Raw genomic sequence first — 16,899 nt, 5'->3', positions numbered from 1 at the left:
GACGCGTGCATTATTAATTCAATGTCCAGACCAGAGTTATTGTATCTTTGGATATGACAATCCATTTATTGAATTTCTCCAAATCAAGCAGTTCAAAAAGCCGTTTTGTTCCACCATTCAAAATCATAAAGATGGACATGGTCAGAAACTGTGTGGCCTTCCCCCATTGCACACCTGGCTCCCATCACCCACTGCCAGGTACAAATTAAAACCACCCACTGTGATTAACCGGCGGTAATTATTATCAAGGCCACACCTATGCATCACCCATTTAAATAAAACAAATTAAAATAATTTGGCTCCAACCGTATGTATGCCCTAAAGGTATATAGTGGACTTCTTATGTGCCATAGTGTCTGAATGTGCAGCTGCACAGTTTGATTTCTGCATTAGTTATATCAGTGTTCTATTGTTGTGCCTACTCTGAGGAAGCCTAAACCCTAACCCACATTACATGAAAAAAAATGGAAAAAAAGATCTTGCCACGGACACATTGTCTGTGTATGGACACATTGATGACCCCTGCTCATAACAACGCATGAAGAAGGGCGTTCGGGTGGCGCAGTGGTGCCTGCCCACCATGCGCGGCGGTTGTGGGTTCGAATCCACCGTGGGGCATCCGGCTTTGTCGAGCATCTATATACACGAATCCACGGAGCGCTGCCCTGCGCGCAGCCATAGCTGCGGTGTCGACGCTACGCACCGCGACACCGCAGCAATGGCCGCCTAGCCAGGTGGGGGGAGTGCGATATTTGTCACATACTCCTACTGGCTGCGGTGGTATCTGCAGCAGGGAGTGTTGGGCGGGAGGAGTAGAACGAAGGCTCTACATCCTCCCGCTGGGGGCTCCTCACTGGCAGGTGAGTCAGACAGTAGGATAGACAGTAGGATACAACAGCAGTGACAACCTACAAATGTGTGTGGGGAGGAATCAATTGGCATAACGACTAAATTGGGCAAAAAAGGGGTAAAAAGCTAAAAGAAAAAAAAAACTAAACAAAACATGCCATGAAGAAAGTTTCAAGATGACGTAAGATTAGATAAGATGCTATTTTTACTGATGGGGAACTGGGTCGTTAAGAGCAGCCAGGGATATGATGAAGGCAAACCTTAAATCACTATGTAATCTTAACGGTAACTCTTTAACGACAGTCACATCTACTGGTATGGTTTTGCAAAATGCAGTAAACAGAAATATGTCGAGTAAATACAGCAAGAATGTATTATGGTATTTTCATTCATTTTTCCACTATAGTCTTAAAACACATCAAGAAAGAGGTCTACGAAAAAAGCCCAAAAGAAGCAACTAGGTCACATGATCACATAATACAGGGGGTTCCCAGCAAAATGTGTTAAAATCGGTTTTATCAGCTATTTGAAAAAAAAGCCGATCTACAAGCTCACTGATCTGCATTTTCAAAATAATCTTGAAAAAAATGTGAAATATTTTGAATATGTTTGAAAACATTTTAAATACACAAATCTGGTATGGGGATCCCTTGCTCAAAATATTTTCAGATGAGGGTTCGTGGCCAAATACATGGTCATGAAGCAACTACACTTTAGAGATAAGCCAATATTTACAAGCGAATTTACAGAAAAGCAAGCGCAAAGTCGCTTATAATAAGCGGACTTGGCAACGCTGCCAGGGCAGGGCTCATACCATTGGATTCAGAGTGAATTGACTGTTAATAATTCCTTCATGTGCCTGAGGCAAAGATGACAACAGGTGGTTGGTTGTATCACTGCTGAGCGATGTCACATCAATCACAAGCTGTGACTGACTGTGACGCTTTGTACTCTGAACAGTACAGTACAGTACAGTACAGTACAGTACAGTACAGTACAGTACAGTACAGTACAGTACAGTACAGTACATTTAAAGTACAGTAATTACAGTACAGTAATTACATACTCTAATAATACTAGACAGTATTGACGGTGGTTGTCAAACATTTTCACAACAAGGACCCCCATATTAATGTATTTGGCCACAGACCCCCATCTGAAAAAAATGTGTGCCATCCTTTAACCCCAGGATGTTGTTAATTGAACTCTGGGAGTGTACAAAATTTTTTCTTTTCTTTAGCCAAGCCCATTCTGAAATAAAGTCATTTTTTTATGTTTCAACGGAAGAGTGTGCCTTGGATATTTAATTAACTTCTCCTGACATACTCGGCATCATTGTTTTTCTGCGTGCGTGCGTTCGGGTCCCCACAGCAGACCAGAAGTCCAACTGCCTCCGAACTTGGCACAGATATTGCTCAGGGGTCTGGCCTTTGGACAGCCTTACTTTCTTCTTTCTTTCTTTTCCCTTTCAATTTGCATACAATCTGTATACACTTTGCATAACCAGCGGGCCTGCATCCTGTACTGCGTGCATGCACCATCTACAGGGAGTTGCAGGGATCTGGTCACAGCTGCTCACATCATGTGGACACCGTTGATAAGGTGGCGAGACAATGGTGGCTCACACGCTTGGAAGATGCTCCGCTCATGACCGCAAGCCAAGGCTCAACAGAGGGTGGTTAAAAAACATCACATCACATCACCCGGGACTGAGCTGCCAGCCATGCAGGACCTTTACACACAGACGGTACCAGAGTGAAGATTGTGTCATGGTGACTTTCTCAATCACCATCAACAAAGGTCAGCGGCAAGATAATGAATGAGTTTGGCGTCTACCTGCCTCATGAGTCATGGCCAGCTTTACACTGCTTTCTCCAGGGAAAAGACAACCGGCAGTGTTTGCTTTCCCCTGGAGGAGGAGTACACTCCTCATCGCCAATTAGGGGAGGGAATAACAGACAACATTGTTTATGAAGCTGCTTTAATTGTCTGTAAGTGATTAATTCAAAAATGTTTGCATAATATTGTTTTGATTACAAAACAACATTGTGCATTCATAACAAGTTCTCTAACGACTTCTGATTTTCAGAAATAAAACCGCCTAAAGAAAAACAATATGCCTACATGTATCCTATTAAAATTGGCTTAAGGGAGGACCGGCGGGCCGGCAGACCACGCCCACGACAACCTGACTCAGACATAACCATAAACAAACCCCATACGCCCATATATAGGCATGTCATTATGACTCAGGCATAACCATAAACAAACCCGATACGCTCAAATATAGGTATGTCCGAGATCCAGTTGTCCAGAGCCACAGATCCGACCACTATGCACATGGTCATGTGCATATATGGGACCGACCAACTTCAAACTCGGCTCACGCATTAAGTACTCGAGGGAGTGCGATGCCCGCCTCCGAGTAGTTCGGATATGCGGATATCCAGAAGCGTCGATCCGACCGATTTGTCCATATGGGCATATATGGTCAGTTGTCCAGAACCGTCCATCCAACCATTATGCCCATATATGGGCATGCCAATATACAGGGAATGGGCATATACTAATGACATCAGGGATCTCCATACGGTCATAAAAAGGAAACAGGTAGACAGACAGATGCATTGAAATCCATATATGGGCAAAAAAGGGTACAGTGGGTTGCAACGTAGGTGTGAGGGTCACGTAGCGGCCCGGACCTCTAGTACAATATACTTGGTCAATATAAATAGATTACACTCGGAGATGAGGACAGTTGGGAGGAGGGCCGTGAATGTCTGTGGTGGGGCTATCAGGCAAATGCCCGAAGGGTGTATTTCTCCAGTTCTTCCAAAATGGTCACCCTGGAATAGAGAGTCTTAGACTGTGACAAATTGTCTTTAGGTGTGAGACTTGAAGTCCTCTAACCTCTTAACCCTTATATACTTCATTAACCAGGGTCAACCCCGGGTATCTATCCTTTGCCCCCTCCATTTTTTCCCTCAACACCAAATCTCTTTGCCAGAAATATTAGATCTACAAGCTCAAAAGAAACTTGCCACATTGTGAGCTTGTAGATCTGATGTTTTTGCCACATATGTTCACTTATTATAACATGCCCAGAAGAGGGATCCTGCTAGCGTTCAAGTAGTTAAAACGTCTGTCAAACGTCTTTTTCAAGTCTTCTAGTGCGAGATGGTAATAAACTAACTAACTAACTAGACTTTAGTTTTATAAATTATTTTCAAAACCTTGTCAACGTCTTGCAGTGTATGGTATGTGTATGATTGTGCTGTTAAACCGTAGCAGAATGGAAACAAGTGGAATCGACCTTTCCTGTATCCAGTCGTCCTGAAAAATAATTACAAATCCATTGTCTCTCTTTTAATTACTTTTGTCTTATGTGGGGGGAAAATGCAATATAGCTCTACCTTATATAGCCTACCTATCTGAGCCGGCCTCTTTGTCCGTCGCACAAAATCATTACAAATTCATGCATACGGTAAGTATAGTTTGAAACAGAATGAAACAAGGGCCCTGAAGAGATAAGTGCAATTAATTCACAGCTGCGCTGCTATTATGAATGGGACTCATTTGTGGAGAAAATTGCTTCTTTGATGATGACAATAGAATAAACAATAGCTCGACACTTTTGAGAAAAGCACTAATGACGGGCAGTGCGGAATGCGCAGTGGCGAAACGTAATGCTTGCTAATTAGTGTTTTATCGGCCAAAACATTCAGGGAAATATAAGGAACAAACTGAAAAGACACTGCGGTAACCACAACAGTAAAATCCTCAGTTTTAATTTATCCATTGTGCTGCTGTCGGGCAGAAACCTTGTATCTCCATATTTCAACTTTTTATGTTTCTTAGTTTTTTTCGGAAAGTAATGCCCTACTTCATCATGCAAGAGTGTCACACAAAAGTAGTGAAAATAGCATATCTACAAGTTCACAACGTTACTTCGCGCATCGCGATACGTTGTGATCATTTCTGGACATACAAGGTAACCTTCAGTGGTGGACACTAACGAAGTACATTTACTTGAGTGCTGTACTTAAGTCAACTACATTTCAAAGACAAATAATGTACTTTTGACTCCACTACATTTCTAGGAAGGGGGCAAAGAAATACATTAAGAATTAGTCAAATCTAGTGAAAATAGTAGAAAAAGAGAAACAGCCTATATGGAAAATATTAGCATTTGGGAAAATGTCAAAATTGGAATACAGCAATGCCAGGAACGGAAAATGTACTTTGTAATTTGCACTTTTGAATACCTTTTAAAGCATGTACTTTTGAATACTTTCACTTTCACTATTATTTGACCAGGAGTATCTATACCCGCAAGGGTCCATTTGGTTCCATTTGTACATCCTCAAAGTGACATTAACCCTCAGGATTTCCACAGTATACCAGCAATACAGTGAGCGAGTGAGTGCAAGCAGTGTAATCCTCGGAGCAAATAGAAGGCCGGCTTTGCTGGCAACCGCACTGTGGCCACCAATTACAGGCCAGCTTCAAGATGACCTCCAGCCACAAACCACACCTGTTATTTCGTGGAGATATTCTCCCATCTCTCTCCTCTCTGCTACCCACTGAAGCCTGTGGTCTGTGTGTTCGTGTGTATGCAGAAAGGGAGGGGACACACACACTGACACACACACACACACCCAAACACGCACACATACACATGCACGCACAGGGAGTACATTAAGCGGTTGTTCCCTACAGTAGAGCGGCCGCCACAAAGAAGAAGCCAAACCAAAGACCAAAGATCTCCAAAGCATCTCCAAACCAACAACCATTTATAGCACAAACACCAGGCCTGCAGTCCCTCCTTCTGTCTCTCTAACTACAACATCACTTCATTCATATACAACATACTAGCAGGGTTTCTCAGGTCATCATACTACATACTAACAGGGTTTCCAGATCATCATACAACATACAAACAGGGTTTCTCAGATCATCATACAACATACTAACAGGGTTTCTCAGATCATCATACAACATACTAACAGGGTTTCTCAGATCATAATACAACATACTAACAGGGTTTCTCAGATCATCATACAACATACTAACAGGGTTTCTCAGATCATCATACAACATACTAACAGGGTTTCTCAGATCATCATACAACATACTAACAGGGTTTCTCAGATCATCATACAACATACTAACAGGGTTTCTCAGATCATCATACAACATACTAACAGGGTTTCTCAGATCATCATACAACAGGGTTTCTCACAACTCACAAACGCGTTATTACATATAATAATAATTACATGTAGATCAGCTGTTTTTGAAGCTGATCTACACGTATAAATAGGGTTAAAGTGGTTAAACCGATTTTGCCGGGAACCCCCTGGAACCCCCTCAAGGACCCCCGCTGGGGGGGGGGGGGGGTGGGTCCCCATTCCCCAGACCGCACTTTGAGGACCACTAGTTGAGCAAATGTTGTATGTCATACAGCATTTGCTCAAGCAGTGGGCTCAGGACCATTGATCTATAATGAAATCTGCATTAATATTGATGACATATTGGTATTCCGCACTGACCTTCAATAATTGACTCATTAATTATCGTGCGCTGTCAATCTATAATCTCCATCCCTGTTGACTGAATTTGACCTTTTTGTTTATTCATCTCATTAGGACTCAGATACAGTTGGCTTGTTAGTTAACCTTGGTTACAGAAGGATAAAATGTTAGCGTCTGTAATTAACACTATAACCATCCAAAATATGCCGTAGAGATTTTTGGATCGTCGCTGTCGGGTAGAAACCTTGTATCTCCATATTTAATTTTTTAACGTTTTTTTTACGTGTATAAATACTTAATCATACAAGAGTGTCACACAAATGTAGTGAAAATAGCAGATCTACATCGCGACGCATTGTGAGCTTGTAGATTGGCGATTTTTAAATGTGTTTAAAACAATAATAAAAATAGGAACGCTTTTGGTCATACAAGGTTTCCACCCGACAGCGACAATATGATAATTCACACTTTCTTTCCATGTCGCTGTCATTGTTTCATAAACGAATGCCCTATTTTATACTTCAGCATACTTATAACAGTATGATACAAAAGACCCCCCCCCCCCCCTGAAATATGGATATACAAGGTTTCTGCCTGACAGCGACAGTATGCTATGTTTCTGTCCCTACAGTTAGTTCATGGATTCGTGGATTTTTTTTAGTTTTTGTCGCATTCCTAAGCCAATAATTTGATGACCGGCAGCGGTTCCGGTAGGAGACACAGAGAGTCTCCTTTGTGTGTCCTACCGGAACCGCTGCCTATACCGGTCCGCTGGTCATCAAATCATTGGCTTAGGAATGCGACAAAAGCAAACAAAAATATCCATGAATTCAAGTCTCCATGGGGTGACTAATTGATAGGGGAAAAAAAGTCATTTTTGGGGGTGAACTATCCCTTTTTATCCCTTTAAGGCAGTTACAACAGAAAGATGCCTGTTCCGGTGGCTACATAATGATTTGCTGTCGGCTATTTTATTGTTAGTAAACACTGTGCATCGTCCCCGGCAGGTAGCGGCTGGGGAGATTCTCCAAAGCATGCCTCGGGGCACATTTTGTGTCCGTTATGTTTCATTGTGCTTATTATTTGGTTATTATGTGTGTATGAATGTGTGTTTTGGGGTCATCGCTGCTGTGGGGTTTGTATGTGTGCGTTGCTGTACAATGTGGATATTTGTCACATAAGTGTGACACAGAAGGGTGTCCCAATTCCCCTTTATGTGCATTTGGTTTGGTGTTTGGTGTGTGCCGTGTCACAAATAAAAGAGTGCTCCTATGAAAAGTCCCACTCCGGCCCTGACACCCTGCCCCTGGTCATATTAACTGTCTCTGGAGGAGTCAAGACTCCACTAGAGGGTAGTTTAGTGCAGCGGTTCTCAAACTTTTGGACCCCCAAATTTATATGTATGTGGCCACGGACCCCCACCTGAGTGCCCTTTGGCACCCCACTCAGTGCCGCGCTATATGAGCTTGTAGATCTGCTATTTTTTAATAGCCAAAGTAGCAAATATGGATAAAGGGGTTAAAATGATTGTGACGCTTTATTAACTAATTTTTCTAGGGACCCCCTGGTATCCCCCCCAAGGACTCCTGGGGGTCCCGGATGGGACCCCACTTTGAGAACCAATGGTTTAGTGCAGCGATTCTCAACTTAGAATCGTGGGTCGTGAGGATAGTGCAAGTGGGCCACCAAATAATTGGCAAAACAATAAGATTTTTGTGATAATATAACATCAATATAAAAAGATGAATGTAAAAAATAAAATTAAAAACAGAGAAAAAGAGAAAAAAATGAAAACACCATGGTATGTTTTCTTGAAAACCTTGACCAATGAGTTTTCATTGTGATAAATAGGAACTTAAAGTATACTGTATTGATCCAAGCCAGAACACGATCGATAGATTATTAAAATAAACATGCTCTGAAAATGCACGCATGCAGCAACACCCATCTGACCACTTAACACGGCAGCCAATCGCTTTTGAGATGTTCAAGTGGGCCCTGATTGATCAACAAAAGATTTAGTGCATGTGTTTGGCCCAAACCCCCATCTGAAAATATTTTTTGCCAAGGACCCCCCATACACGACGGGCTGTGAGCTTGTTAGATCGGCTAATTTCAAATGGCCGATGTATGGGGTTAAAGTCTTTAAACTCATTTTGATGCTATATTAACTGGACCTGGGGGGGTGTCAAGGACCCCTCGGGGTCCATGGGGTAGAGAGGCTGTCTGGTGAGCAGAAGGTCACCGGTTTCGCCTCCCCGGCCCCGATCCATATGTCCCTGAGCAAGACAACCCCCCCCCCCGAGAGCTCATCATAACCATCTACCATCTGAGCAGCCATCAGCCGGGTGAAGTTGAAAACTGAATTGCCCCCGCAGGACTAATAAGCTAATCGAATCTAATCAAAAGGACCGCCAAACACACAAAAAGCTATAAAAAAACATAACAAGATACACAGAGTAATACTCGTTAGCAGTAGTGTCTTATGTAATAATATGAAGATACAGCATGTATCCTACTTTATTCAGGTTTCACCAAGCCAAGAGCTTATCTGGGTTCCCTTTCAACCACTTAAGCTTTATACTTCGTCACATGACAGTGTCGTGTGGTGAAAATAGACTATCTACAAGCTCACAACTCGTCACGTGTTGTAAGCGACTATTTCTGCTGTTTTGGATTGAAAATGGGTTATAGAAATGCTGGAAATGGTTGAAAATGGCATCTGTAATGACATGCCCGAAATAGGGGCGCCAGAGTACGAAAGTGGTTAATGGGATTTGACATGCAGAGCACAAAAACAGAGTGTCCTGAATAGTAGGAAGATATTGGCGTGCATGAACACGTAGCCAATGAGCCCTAAGTACCAACCAATGTACTTCCACTTCTGCTATTCTGGAACTTGGACAGAATTGGTGCACAGAGCAGAGCAGACTCCGGGCAGGATAGATGAATTGGTGCAGTCACTGCACGTGTCCAAGCCAGTGGAACTACAGTAATCAGCGTTCGATTTGTGAAAAAAAGGGGGGAAAAATCATTTTCTTAACCACTTAAGCTCTACATACTTCTTTGTAGGACAAAATGATCTATAGCCTTCACAACGCATCGAAATGCAACACAATGAGAGGCAACAAGATGCAATGCAACAAGATGCAATGCATCACATTGTGGCGTGTGTGTGATCTTGTAGCTCTGCAATTTTCTTTTTATAAAAATTGAAAGATTTTGATACATTTTCAAAATGTGCTCAAAATAGGGATGTGGTTAACAGGCACACTAACCATTCAATTGTGATATTAGCAAACATGAATATCAAACATGGACTAGACAATCTGCATTTCCCAAAGGGAATTCAGTCTGAAGAGAAATAAGAAAACAGAAATAGACTATCTACAAGTGTGTATATCAGCTATTTTCACCACATTTTAAATATTGCTTAAGTGGTTCATTCATAATGTACTTTTTTCCTTCCTAGAAATGTAGTGGAGTCCAAACTCCAAAGTACAATATTTGTCTTTGAAATGTAGTGGAGTCAAAGTCACAAGTATCCAAAAATGCAAGTACTCAAGTAAAGTACAGATGCTCGAAAAAAAAGTAAATGTACTACTTTGGTACTGCTCTCCACTGGACATAACCTAGCCTAATAACCACCATGACAGATCTGTTCAACTTTATTTCATGTACTGATTTTCTGTTACAAAAAAAAAAAAAGTTATTTCCTCCGTTGTACTTAAGTTATGTATATATAGCTACTACTCTTTTCTCAGATAAAAACCCAATTTCCCCTTGGGGATGAATAAATTGCTGCCATCTTATCTAATCACATATCTCATCATGGCTCTGTCTTTCTGTTTTCCCTCTAAGGTATCCTCTGTCTTATTCACATTATGGATTTTCCGCTGCAACACAGAGCATGGATAGATGCTATTGATTCCTATCGTACAGTGCGATATCTCTTACACGTCTTTGGGCTGGGACTAGTGTTGCCAGATTTTGGGAGAGAAACAAGCAGACAGGTCTACGAAAACAAGCCCTAAAGAAGCGACTAGGTCGCATGATCACACACACACACACACACACGCACATGTGCACGCCAGGGCCGGACTGGGGGGGGGCAACCTTTCACTGTTTTTAACCCAGCAACCCTATGTAAATTACGCCACTGCTGAAAAGCATCCCAGCCCAAACATAACGTCACTAATAATTGGGCCGCGCGACCCGGAAATGAATAATCCTAAAACGTGAGCAAAAACATTTTTCCATATTTTTTGGGGTGGCCCAGCGGTCCACCGGGCATATGCCCGGTATGCCAAATGGCCAGTCCGCCCCTGTCCGCACACACGCACGCACACACACACATACACACACACACACACGCATACACACACACAGACACACACAGACACACACAGTCTCCCCAGCTAAATGACTTAATATAGCATCAAAAAATATCTTGTGCCAGTGACCCCCATACAAGATGTTTTAGATTTTTTTCAAAATAGCCGATCTACAGGCTCACAACTTGTAGATCTGCTATTTTCAAAACATCTAAAACATCTTGTATGGGGGTCACTGGCACAAGATATTTTCAGATGGGGGTCCGTGGACAAATACATATTAATTTGGGGTCCTGACTTGACATGACATGATAAAGATTTGGTGAAGAGGGAAAAAAGTAGCAGACCAAGTACAGAGCCAAACAAAACAAACAAAACAAGCAAAAACAAGTCTATTAAGCTATATGAAATCTATGAAAAAGTTTAATCTGCAACACAAATGTATACAATATGTATTGGGGGCCCCTGCTTCATCTCTCTATACATAAGAGGTCCTTGGCCTGAAAAAACGTTCAGACCCCCTGCCCTAGTCATTTGCCAACTACACTCGGATTGTTGTAGGCCTATATACTGTTGTCCTGTCAGTTGCACTGTGTTTGCACAGCAACATGACCTGGCATTTATTATTATTTTTTGTATTTTCTGTATAGGATAGTTCCAATATTTTAACTATGTTAATGTTTTTTTCTTCTTTTTTTTCCCATAATAAAAAGGAACGGATCTAGATATACAAGGTTTCCACCCGGCAGAGGCGATATTCATTTATTTATCTCCGCTAATGGAACAAGAGCAGTAGAGAGTAGAATGATCAAAAGGAGAATTATTCTCTGTGATTCGCTGACCACTGCTTCACATGTCAGACCTACTCTCTTAGTTTTTAGCTGTGTCCAGTGTCCATCCATGTTCAAACTCAAACCCGTTAGTTGGACACAGCTTATCACAAAATGAAGCGCTTGTTTGTCTATTTAAGCCAGATTCTTACTTTATCATATGACAGGATCACACGGCAAAAAATAGCCTAGCTTGTTAGCTTGTAGATCTGCTATTTTTAGCACACGACACCGCAGTACGACAGAGCATTAATTAAGCATCACATAGCTTTCCTTGTTGTTGGACTTGTTATATGCTGTCCTTTCTTTTGTCTGAAAACACTTATCTATATTAAATAAATTAACACAAATGTGGCTACTGTGCTGTGTCTGTGTCCGTTTGTATGTATCTCTTGTTTTCAGATCATCTTTTAATACATTTGCTGGTGTCGCTCTCCTTCCTCTCGCTCTCTCTGACTGTCATGTGAGCGTAGACATTTTAAGTGGATAACCTGAAGCATCTGGTCTCAATCTACAACCTTTCTACAGGGTTTGGTGTGGCAGGGCACTCTCACCAAACAGTGTGTCTATGCGGATGGAAGACTTTAACTGCTCTCACTGAGGCAAGGGCACATGGAGGACCTCAAATCTTTGAATGGACACGGAGAATGCATGTTCAGTGTTGCCACTTGCCAGGACCCCAATGGAAACAAGCCATAGGCTTTCTTGGGTTGGGTTGTATTGAACTGTACTTTCCTGTGCTTTTTTTTTGCAAACTTCTAATAAAGTATTCAATCAATCAATCAATTAATCAATCAAGTATGTCCATCCACTAAGCCAGTGGTTCTCAAACTTATTCATGTCAAGGACCGCCAAATGAATATGTATTTGGCTGCGGACCCCCATCTGAAAACATTTTGTGCCAGGGACCCCCATACAAGATTTATGCTGTTAAAATGTTTCAAATGTTTTCACATTTATTATGGAAAATAGCAGATCTGCAAGCTCACAATGCGTTGCATCTTGAGGCGTTGTGAGCTTGTAGAACGGCTATTTTCAATTAGCCAATGTATATCCGTTAAAGTGATGTTAATGCTTTATTAACTAATTTTGTTGGGGACCCCCTGGAACCCCCTCAAGGACCCCTGGGGGTCCCCAGACCCCACTTTAAGAACCACTGCACAAAGTATCCATAATGCGAATCGATAGTAGACGCACATTAGGAAACGTATACTTGTCAGTATAGGACTAAAAGTGATAAAGGCGATATGTTCAAAATCAAATATCATAATATTTTTGACCAAACACCTCTATAATGACGATATTGTGAGGATGACTAGGGGCTTTAACAAAAATATTGACACAGTGAGATTTTGGGTAATCTTCAGTAATGCCTCTATAATAACTAAGTGTGTATAGTCATCAGGTAAGTTCATAAAATTACATCACTTGACCGTAATACAGCCTTTAAAACCAGGAAAAGACAACACTGACATGTATGCCATATCACCATATTGCAATATCCAAAATACCAGACAATATTCTGGACTCACCACTATATCGAAATAATATCGATATATTGCCCAACCAGTCAGCTTTAAAAAAAAAAAGAAGAAAATAATTTGTTTTCACACATTCAGAATGATCATGATGAGATATTATCAGTCAAATGAATAATAAAAGGAAAACTTCAATGTGACATCTGAGGGGGTCCCTTCAGTCTTAAAGTGCAGGAATACACTACATAAGTGACAGGGGTCCTTGTGTCACACTTGTCTTTGAGAGGAGAAACATCCATGTCATGATAGACTAGTGTTTATGACAGACCAGGCTACTGTTATTATGATATAACTGTTAGTTATACGTCTAATTGCATAGGATTTGTCCTGAAAATGCATGGGAGAGAGAGAGCAAAGCCTGATTCTCTTCATTTACCAAAGAAAAGTTATATTTTCAGCCCACAACTTTGTCACTGCCACGTTCAACCAAAAAAATATATACTGAAGTTCTGCTCATAACAGATCATTAAAATGATCACAATCAGCAGTGGTGGAAAAAGTACTAAAATGTTTTACTTACTCATTATGCAGAATGTTCCGTTTCACAAGTTATCACATGTCTAAAATGTAGCAGATCTATAAGCTGAGCTTTGGCTTTTCTCAAATAGCCAAAGTTTAAATAGGGCTGAAGTGGTACTGGTAAATGTATGTTTTGTAACAATAATCAAAATCTACAAAGTAACTAGTAACTAAAGTTTGTAATTAATTGTAGTGGAGTTAAAGTACAATATTTGCCTCTGAGATGTAGTGGAGTAGAAGTAAAAATATTGAAAATTGGAAATACTCCAGTAAAGTAAAAGCACCTCAAAATTGTACTTAAGTACAGTACTTGAGTAAATGTACTTAGTTACTTTACACCACTGACAATCAGCCATAGAGACCCACTGCTTGTGCTGCTTGGCCAAAGAACCTAGTAGCCCATGGATTTTGACCGACCCCCTTTGTGCGCCAATAAGTCTTGCCAGTTATGTTTCTTTCTTTTCCCCACAAACAATAAGTCATATTACAATATTTGCGCTCGCATTCTTATAAGGAACTAAATTCCAACCGGTGCGGTTGGGTTATTATATAGCCTATAAATAGGCAATAGAGAGAGTGGCAGTGATGCGGGAGAAAATAAACAGCATCCTCATTACATTATAAGAAAATGTAACATTTTCCCCGACGGAAACAACCCACACATAGGCCTCACGAATACCAAAAAGCTCGCCCCAAAACACAGTCGCCCCGGGGAAAATCCGGCAACCTCGGAACAGTTGCCACCTGGTATTCCTAAACGTAACCTCAGCAGACTATGCCTAAACTAACCTTATTCCTAAACGTAGCCTATGTAAACTATGCCTAAACCTAAAACCTTCTTCCTAAACATAACCTCAGTACACTTATGATTAAACCTAACCTTATTCCTAAACGTAACCTCTGTAAACTATGCCTAAACCTAAATCCTTATTCCTAAACGTAACCTCAATAAACGTATGCTCAAACCTACCTAACCTTATTATTCCTAAACGTAACCTCAATAAACTTATGCTCAAACCTACCTAACCTTATTATTCCTAAACGTAACCTCAATAAACTTATGCTCAAACCTAACCTACCTAACCTTATTATTCCTAAACGTATACCTCAGTAAACTTATGCTTAAACCTAACCTTATTCATAAACGTAACCCCAGTAAAACGGTGCCAAAACCTAACCTTGTTCCTAAACTTAACCTCAGTAAAAATGTATGCCTAACCCTAAAGGTATTTCTAACCTTATCCTTAGTCAGACAAATACAAGAACCGCTGGGGGCGAGCGGTCCGCGAAACAAATGGGGGCGAACGTGTTTCGGGGCGAGCCTTCCGGTTTACCGGCCTCACACCATTCAAAACCCAAGCGTTCATTTTTATCAATTCGTAACTCCGGGAGGGTACAAAATCAAACCCGTTCGGGTCCATTTGGATTCATTTTTGCACCTACCCTCCCGGAGTTATAGATGTGTTCAGATCCGATCCGACCAGACCAGGGCCTATAATAATATGTGCTGCTGTGTTTTGAATATGAAGAGGGATCATAGATTATTATTGTTCTTACCTCCACACTGAAGGGCTGCTCCTCTCCGTTCACGGCGCATAACATCCACAGGAGCTGCCAGCACAGCGTCCCCACGCACACGCTGTTAATAACACATCTCCTGGTGCACAACAACAACACCATAATGTGATCTTGCTTTAGTTTGTTTTAACAGTACAAAACAAAAGGGAGCGGGAGTATAGATCCTAGGACGGGAGGAGGAGGAGGAGGTGGTGGAGGAGGAGGTACATGGATGATGGATCTTTTCTCGCTTTCTTCTTTATGGCCAAAAAAGAGAGAAAGGAAAGGAAAGAAAGATAATAACACAAAAACACGGCCCGATCGTCACCCGCCGCCGGTGGATGTTGTTGGCAATGTTTTATTCCCGGGAGATGAGAATAATAAGAATGAGAGCGGATCATCCACTGGTCCTCACAGCAGCGGCTCTCCCCTGGTCCCCGTGCCCGGCTCAGAGCTCCTGGTCCTCGGGCGGAGGGTTGGCTGGACATGGGTCGCTCCTCCAGACGGACACATTGGGCTGGATGATGTGTGCAGTGCTGCTGCTGCTGCTGCTGCTGCTGCTGACCATTATAGCTGCTGCTGCTGCTGGGGCTCAGCTGGTGACCAGTTTTCAACCATGTTCAGCGTTGCCAGATTTTGTGAGAGAAATAAGCAAACCAGGGTCTGGGGGAAAACAAGCCCAAAAGAAAGAAGCAACTTAGGTCACATGAGCACCGCGTTGCCGTTGGCTATTTGAAAATGGCCGATCTACAAGCCCACAAAGAGCTTGTTGTGAGCTTGTAGATCTGCTATTTTCAAAAAACCTTGCAATAAAATGTGGAATGTTTGGAATATCTTTTTTTTAAAACATTATACAAATGCTCTCCTGGGCACAAAACATTTTCATGAAAATATTTGAGAACCACTGGTTTAAAATGTTTGGAAGCAAGCCTAAATAAGCAAGTACTTTGTAAACAAGCCCAAAAAACTGTAACCCACAACGACCAATTTTTACAAGCAACTTTACAGCTTATAATAAGCCGACATGGCAACACTGACCATGTTGCTGGGCCTGTGCGCCTGCGCTGCCCCCCCCCCCCTCCATCAGCAGCACAGTCAGACTCATCTGATATCATCACTCAGACTCAGAGCATCTCTGAACACAACTATTATGCAGCCTCTCTGTCTAGATCTAGAGCCTAACAGCACCTCTGATGGATCTGACATGTAACTTCATGTTCTTTACATTTGTTATTATGGCCAAAGCAGTTTGTGAATAATGTTTAAGGGGACTCCGACTTATATAGGCTATGCATTATTATGATGATTATTAATATTATATGTATTATTATTAGGCCAATGTGTTAACTCAACTCAGTGTACGATGGATCAAATGATGATGATGATGATGATGATGATGATGATGATGATGATGATGATGATGATGATGATGATGATGGGTTAAAGATGATGATGCAACAGGGAGTTCTATAAACTGTGACAACAATGTTTAGGTCTAACTAAAGACATTGCTCACTGAGAGAGAGAGAGAGAGAGAGAGAGAGAGAGAGAGAGAGAGAGAGAGAGAGAGAGAGGGAGAGTTTTTTTTATATATATCCAAGACAGTAGGGGGCGATAATAAGCTCTCTGAGTGGGTGACTAAGTGCCCAGAAATGTCCCATCCATTGATTGATTGATTGATTGATTGATTGATTGATAGAATACTTTATTAAAGGTAGGGTAAGTGATTTGCAATTAT

At 41.5% G+C, this 16,899-nt stretch overlaps 1 protein-coding gene across 1 annotated transcript in view; it reads right to left on the bottom strand.

The window, feature by feature from the left end:
• Positions 1-15,644, bottom strand: part of mmp16a (matrix metallopeptidase 16a (membrane-inserted)) — a 106,186-nt gene extending 90,542 nt beyond the window's left edge. The window contains exon 1 of the mRNA XM_080418414.1: positions 15,162-15,644. Coding sequence (XP_080274540.1) covers positions 15,162-15,284 — 123 coding nt within the window. The 5' untranslated portion in view covers positions 15,285-15,644. The remainder of the gene's footprint in view (positions 1-15,161) is intronic.
• Positions 15,645-16,899: the final 1,255 nt, after the last annotated feature.

The sequence above is a fragment of the Gymnoscopelus braueri genome (genome assembly GCF_963280865.1).
Source record: "Gymnoscopelus braueri genome assembly, chromosome: 21".
Lineage (NCBI taxonomy): Eukaryota > Metazoa > Chordata > Actinopteri > Myctophiformes > Myctophidae > Gymnoscopelus > Gymnoscopelus braueri.
The sequence above is the reverse complement of the archived record's forward strand: the minus strand, read 5'-3'. Positions and strand labels throughout refer to the sequence as shown.